A 7,201-nucleotide genomic window follows, 5' to 3' on the forward strand; every position below is an offset into this window, starting at 1 on the left:
AAAAAAAAAAAAATGAACTGGGCATGGTGTGTGCACCTGTAGTCCCAGCTACTTGGGAGGCTGAGGTGGGAGGATTGCTTGAGCCCGGGAGATTGAGGCTGCAGTGAGCCGTGTTCGTGCCACTGCACTTCAGTCTAAGTGACAGAGAAAGACCCTATTTCAAAGGAAAAGAAAAAGAAGTGAAGGCCCTGTGGAGAGCGTCCTAGTGCTTAGGTGTCCAAGCTGACCTGGCCCCACGCACTGCTCGTTGGTGCTTCTGTGACAGCGCAGCACGTGTGCCCAGGCCTGGTTCCTCACTGCCAGGCCCATCATCACTCACTGGCTTTTTCCTTCCTCATGTTAGATTGGAGCTGGAGGGAGCATCACTGGGCTGAAGTTTAACCCTCTCAATACCAACCAGTTTTACGCCTCCTCAATGGAGGGAACAACTAGGCTGCAAGACTTTAAAGGCAACATTCTACGAGTTTTTGCCAGCTCAGACACCATCAAGTGAGTAGTTTAACTAGGAGGGGAAAGCGCTTCTAAGCTTAGGTGTAGTTCCGGCAAGAGCATCCAGATCCCATTTCCTTAACCCCACCTGGCACAGGGAAGAAAGGAAAGATGTCAGCCACTTTCCACCCTTCTTTCTCTTTCTCAAACTGCTCCTTGGCCACCCTCACTTTGGTCCAGGTGGGTTACTGCTTTGGGAAGGTGTTCTGGAGCCTCAGCTCTTCTGTAAGTCATACCTGTATTAGACTAGACCTTGACCTTCACTAGATAAGCCAGCATGGCATAGGCCCAGAAAGCCACCTAGAGAATGGAGAAGCAGCTAAGAACTTGAGACTGAATTCCTTGCACTCACTGTGGTGTAATGACCTGAGCTGTTCCTGGGTGGAAGCTTACATGGATGGAATCTTGTCCATAAAGTGCTCTGGATTTCCCAAGAGAAAGTGGCTGGAGAAATTACAGAATGCAGCTGGGTGCAGTGGCTCATGCCTGTAATCCCAGCACTTTGGGAGGCCAAGGTGGGTGGATCATCTGAGGTCAGGAGTTCAAGACCAGCCTGGCCAACATGGTGAAACCCCATCTCTACTAACACTACAAAAAATGAGCTGGACGTCGTGGTAGGTGCCTGTAATTCCCAGCTACTTGGGAGGCTGAAGCAAGAGAATAGGTCGAACCCAGGAGGCAGAGTTTGCAGTGAGCCGAGATTGCGCCATTGCACTCCAGCCAGGGCAACAAGAGTGAAAATCCATCTCAAAAAAAAAAAAAAAAAGAAGTTACCGAATACTCGTCACTTTGATTTCCAGCTAGTTCCGGGACTCTGACTGCTCCCTGAGGAATTAAGTGAGGGTGCTGGGGTGTAACTAGCATTGGATGGGATCCTGGGCTGTCCTGCAGGGATGAGGAGTGCATGCGCAATTCAGCAGGCGATTGGATAGACGAGGCTCCAGGCTAGTTTTCCGCAATAAATCTTCCTGCTTGAAAATATTCATAGGGGATGGCAAAAGTCAGTGTAGCATGGATTTGAGGATTTGAGAGAAAAACTGTGAGCTGAGCTCCTCTGGCTGGATAGCAGGATCCCTGAAGCACCCGCCTAGTCAGCCTCCCAGTCCAGTGGTTTGAGGGACCAGAAGAGCTCCTGGTTGTGTGTTTTTTCCCTCAGTGTTCAGAAGGGGGCAGAAGTGCCTTTCCAGCCAGCTCTGAGGAACAGAGCCAGGCAATCCCTGTTTGGCTTGTGTCTTCTTTGGCCCAAAGGGTGGAGAGTGAAAGGAGAGAGCAGTAAAAGAGGCTTGCTCAGAACCCAGGGGGTGGGAGTAGGCGTGCCCTGGGGCTTGCTTTATGGTCTGAGCTTTGTCTGCTTCAGAGACTCCTAGGAGCTGGGGATCCTGGGCCCAGCAGTAACCGGACAGATTTCTGAGCCCCATTACCCCATTCCCTCTGTCTGGACGGTAGAGCAGTCTGAATGTTCCTCGCTAGGAATCCACGGCAAGACAGTTACTCATTCATTCAACAAATACTTATTGAATGCCCACTGTGGGTTAGTCATTGGAGCGGCAACAGTGAGTAAACAGGCCTATCTCTGTCCCCAAGGATCTTACAACACAGTCTTTCCCTCCAGCATCTGGTTTTGTAGCCTGGATGTGTCCACCAGTAGCCGAATGGTGGTCACAGGAGACAACGTGGGGAACGTGATCCTGCTGAACATGGACGGCAAAGAGGTGCGTTCTCCCAGGTCCTGCCTTTCCCTCCCTCATCCCCGCCTCGGTTCTGTGTCCCCACCTGAACCGAGCTCTTCTCTGCAGCTTTGGAATCTCAGAATGCACAAAAAGAAAGTGACGCATGTGGCCCTGAACCCATGCTGTGATTGGTTCCTGGCCACAGCCTCCGTAGATCAAACAGTGAAAATCTGGGACCTGCGCCAGGTTAGAGGGAAAGCCAGCTTCCTCTACTCGCTGCCGCACAGGCATCCTGTCAACGCAGGTGTGATATCCCAGACCTCATCTCTCCTGCAGACCCTGCCTATCTGACTACTGCTGAGGTGTTCCCTCAGCATGGAAGCCACTACCACAAACCTTTACCCCTGATAGCATCTGCCAAGCTGATGTCTGGGAACCTTTGTGGCTGTGGCTGTCCCCATCAACTGCTGAGTTACCAGAATTTTGTTGTTGTTCACAGCCCAGGTTCACCTCTTCCCTTCCGCTCCTGTCTAGAGAGGAGTGGTAGGGAGGGTACCCCTGCAGGAGAAGGCCTGCAAGGCCAGGACCACAGGGGGCTCGTGGTTCCTTCAGCTCAGGGGCTTTTCACTTTGCCAGCTTGTTTCAGTCCCGATGGAGCCCGGCTCCTGACCACGGACCAGAAGAGCGAGATCCGAGTTTACTCTGCTTCCCAGTGGGACTGCCCCCTGGGCCTGATCCCGCACCCTCACCGCCACTTCCAGCACCTCACACCCATCAAGGTGAGTGGCGGCGGGAAGGAGCTCGCAGAAGGAAGCTGTGATCATGAGGCTGGAGCAGGTCTGCCCACGGTGGGGAAGGGCTGATGTGGTAAGCCTGCCACCCCAGATCGCTCCTGGCCTAAGCACAGAGCATCTCTTACCCTTTGGCTCTCTCTTCCTTTTATCCCACTTTTGCCATCCCATATGGTTGAGTTTTCTTTCTGTCTCTCTGATAAGGTATTTTTCTGAGTTTTTTCAGCCCAGCTCTGATCTCACGGTGAGCATTTTCTAAGATCCTGACCCTCTGTTCTGTCTTCTCAGCTTCAGTTACCTGTGTACAGTTGACCCATAAACCTTCACCTTTTTTTTTAAAGGCAGGGTCTCACTCTGTCACCCAGCTGGGAGTACAGTGGGGCAATCATGGTTCGTTGCAGCCTTGATCTCCCAGGCTCAAGCGATCCTCCTGCCTCACTGCCTCATTGTTTTGTTTTTGTGTGTTTTTTTTTTTTTTTTGCTTTTTGTTTTTTAGAGACAGGGTATTCCTGTGTTATCCAAGCTGGTCCTTTTTTTTTTTTTTTTTTTTTCTTGAAACAGGGTCTTGCTCTGTCACCCAGGCTGGAGTGCAGTGGCACAAACATAGCTCACTGCAGCCTCAACTTCCTGGGTTCAAGCAATCCTTCCATCTTAGCCTCAGGAGTAGATTGGACTACAGGTGTGTGCCACCACACCCAGCTAATTTGTTTATTTTTTGTAGAGATGGGGTTTTGCCATGTTGCCCAAGCTGGTCTTGAACTCCTAGGTTGAAGCTATCCTCCCGCCTTAGCCTCCCGAAGTGCTGGGGTTACAGGCATGAGCCACCACGCCTGGCAACTTTGCCTTCTTAGTTTGTCTTGCAGGTTTCAGTGCTTCTAATAATAAAAATAAGTCTTTTATTTTCCCACCTTTTCTCAGGGTCTTGTTAATAGCTTCTCTGTCCTTAGTCCCCAAGACTAATGGCTTTCAAGTCCTTTGATGCCTTCTTGCCTGAGCCCCCATGCAGCCTGAGCTCTGCTAGTTCTGCATCCTTTTCGAAAACTACAGATCCTCTTCCGATCTTCAGGTTTTATGCCTATACTTCTCTGGTCAGTTCAGCCGAGTGGTGGGGAGCACCAGTTTCCAGCAGCCAGACCCCCCGGGTTAGAATCCTTGGGCAAATTATTTATATTTTGGATCTGTTTCATCTGCAAAAAGGGAATACTAGTCTCTAACTGATAGGGTTGTTGTGAGGATGAGTCAGTATACTTAAAGCACTTGGCCCCATGCCCAGCACCTGGTAAGTACTGGTAAGTACTCAATAAATGATGATTGAATATTGAGTGGCCCCCATGTACCTCAATCACATCCAAGCTCTTAATAAATAATGTCAAGAATCCTTCCCCAGTTGGTGTTCCTGTTAATCCATCAGTGTTCCTAATAATCCATCTGTCCCCATGTCCCAGTTTGTATCTAGCCAGGTGTTGTAAGTCATTACAGCTTCCTGTGATTTGTGACTTACTTCTAAGCCTTTGCATGTACTATTTCTTCCTTCCTGCTAACCATGTCTTTCCTCCTTCAAAACTTCCTTGAGAAGTTTAATTAGGAAAATCCCATCCAATGTTGTCATTTTAATAACTGCCAGATTTGTTTTTAGTGGGGTGATGTGGGGAACGTGGGTTTCCTTCTCTTTTTTAGCCAGTAGCAATTTTATACTCAACTCTTAGTAATTCATGCTGACGGAGGCGGGATGATAGTGGGGTTCCTCCAGAACTGAAGTCCTGTTAGGTTTTGGTCACCAGAGGCTTCTTTTGCTTTATTGTAGGCTGACCTCTTAGGCTAATATCTGGGTCAGGCTGAGGTGAAAACGTTTATCAGTTGGCATGATCTTAGGAAATGCAAGTGAAGGAGAAGGCCTGAAGCTGCCCTAAGGGCCAGGGAGGCCAGCTAGGCATTAAAAATGTGCAATGGCAGAGGCAAGCACAACCAAAAACCATTCTTGTCGTTTTCTGTAAGACTTACCTCCATTATTAGGTTGGCTTGTTACTGGCAAATAATACCTTTTTTTTTTTTCTTTTGAGACAGAGTCTTGCTCTGTCCCCTAGGCTGGAATGCAGTGGCATCATCTTGGCTCGCTGCAACCTTCACCTCCCGGATTCAAGTGATTCCCCTGCCTCAGCCTCCCGAGTAGCTGGAACTATAGGCATGTGCCACCGCACCCAGCTAATTTTTTTTTTGGTATTTTTAGTAGAGACAGCGTTTCACCATGTTAGCCAGGATGGTCTTGATCGCCTGACCTCGTGATCCGCCCGCCTCGGCCTCCCAAAGTGTTGAGATTACAGGAGTGAGCCACCACGCTCGGCCCAAAGAATACTTTTGATGTCCCTCTTTGTTGATGTTTGTTTTTGATGTCCCTCTTGGTCATGTTCTGCGTTTACTCTCATGACCGGCCTCTCCATCTCCTAGGCAGCCTGGCATCCTCGCTACAACCTCATTGTCGTAGGCCGATACCCAGATCCTAATTTCAAAAGTTGTACCCCCTATGAATTGAGGACGATCGATGTGTTTGATGGAAACTCAGGGAAGATGATGTGTCAGCTCTATGACCCAGAATCTTCTGGCATCAGTTCGGTGAGGCTTGGGCCCTCAAATAATGATGGGAGGAAGCAGGGATTCAACCTACTTTATTGACCAAAAATGACCAGAAATTAGGTTTTGTGTGCCCTTCTATGTCTCTGCTAATACCTTCACCCTTTCCTCGTGTTGACACTCTTGTCTCTGCAGCTCAATGAGTTCAATCCCATGGGGGACACGCTGGCCTCTGCAATGGGTGAGTAGGAAGAGGATGTATCTGACTTGCCGAGCCCAATCCTACTTCCCAAGGTTCAGTGTGGGCCAGCCTCAGCCCTGCCCTGCCACATTCACCCCAGGGCAGTGGCCCGTGAAGAAGATGGCTGGGAGACAGTGGTCTCTTTAGCCAAGGCCCTCCATGCCTCTGGCTTCGTCTTGGTCATGCAATGCCTGGCTACTGTCCAGTTTCCTAGTATTTCTTTATTTCTTTTTTTTTTTTTTTTGAGACGGAGTTTCACTCTTGTGGCCCAGACTGGAGTGCAATGGCATGGTCTTGCCTCACTGCAACCTCCGCCTCTTGGGTTCAAGAGATTCCCCCTCGGCCTCCCGAGTAGCTGGAATTACAGGTGCCTGCTACCACGTCCACCTAATTTTTTTCATATTTTTAGTAGAGACGGGCTTTTACCATGTTGGCCAGGCTGGTCTCAAACTCCTGACCTCAGGTGATCCACCCGGCTTGGCCTCCGAAAGTGCTGGGATTACAGGCGTGAGCCACCATGCCGGCCAGTTTCCTAGTATTCCTTTTATTTTTTTTGAGATGGAGTCTCGTTCTGTCCCCCCAGGCTGGAGTGCAGTGGCGCGATCTTGGCTCACTGCAAACTCCGCCTCCTGGGTTCACGCCATTCTCCTGCCTCAACCTCCCGAGTAGCTGGGACTACAGGTGCCCGCTACCACGCCCAGCTAATTTTTTGTATTTTTAGTAGAGATGGGGTTTCACCGTGTTAGCCAGGATGATCTCGATCTCCTGACCTCATGACCCACCCGCCTCGGCCTCCCAAAGTGCTGGGATTACAGGTGTGAGCCACTGTGCCTGGCCTTCCTAGTATTTCTTTACCAAATCCTAGGTTTGCAGGCCAGCCCCAGGCTCTGAGAGACTGGTAACGGAAGGTGTAAGTCAGACTGGTCTCATTCCTCCTAGGTTACCACATTCTCATCTGGAGCCAGGAGGAAGCCAGGACCCGGAAATGAGAGACACTGAAGAAGGTGTGGGCCAGACAAGGCCTTGGATCCCACACATGGGATCAAGTCCTGTTAGCAGAGGTGGCGATTTGTTAAAGGGCCAAAAGTATCCACGGCTAGGGTTGGAGCAGGGGTGCTGGGAGCTGGGGCGCTGTGGGACTGGGACACTTTCGTGTTAATCCTCTGGACCTACCTCCAGAGACTGCTCCAGAGTTGGTGACGCAGCTGCCCCAAGGGCCCCTCTGTATCTAGCCTGGAACCAAGGTTATCTTGGAACTAAATGACTTTTCTCCTCCTCTCAGTGGGTGGTAGCAGAGGGATCAAGCAGTTATTTGATTTCTGCTCACTTTTGATACGGCCAATAAAACCATACCCGACTGAGCTTTTGTGTGGATCTTCCAGAAGTGACCTGGTTAGAGAGCTTCTTGCGTCTCAGAAATGAAAAGGCACAGGAGACAGCAC

General features: G+C 50.1%; 1 protein-coding gene across 4 annotated transcripts in view; it reads left to right on the forward strand.

Annotated features, from left to right (window-relative positions):
• DDB2 (damage-specific DNA binding protein 2, 48kDa) overlaps window positions 1–7,121 on the forward strand; it is a 27,403-nt gene extending 20,282 nt beyond the window's left edge. For 3 of the 4 annotated variants that reach the window (XM_011963347.1, XM_011963346.1, XM_011963348.1), the window contains 7 exons: window positions 344–489; window positions 2,102–2,201; window positions 2,286–2,463; window positions 2,796–2,938; window positions 5,396–5,560; window positions 5,714–5,759; window positions 6,699–7,121. In XM_011963347.1, coding sequence (XP_011818737.1) covers window positions 344–489; window positions 2,102–2,201; window positions 2,286–2,463; window positions 2,796–2,938; window positions 5,396–5,560; window positions 5,714–5,759; window positions 6,699–6,748 — 828 coding nt within the window. In that variant the 3' untranslated portion in view covers window positions 6,749–7,121. The remainder of the gene's footprint in view (window positions 1–343; window positions 490–2,101; window positions 2,202–2,285; window positions 2,464–2,795; window positions 2,939–5,395; window positions 5,561–5,713; window positions 5,760–6,698) is intronic. The other variant, XM_011963349.1, reaches the window with a different exon arrangement.
• Window positions 7,122–7,201: the final 80 nt, after the last annotated feature.

Source organism: Colobus angolensis, unplaced genomic scaffold, assembly GCF_000951035.1.
Source record: "Colobus angolensis palliatus isolate OR3802 unplaced genomic scaffold, Cang.pa_1.0 Scaffold61, whole genome shotgun sequence".
Taxonomy (NCBI): domain Eukaryota; kingdom Metazoa; phylum Chordata; class Mammalia; order Primates; family Cercopithecidae; genus Colobus; species Colobus angolensis.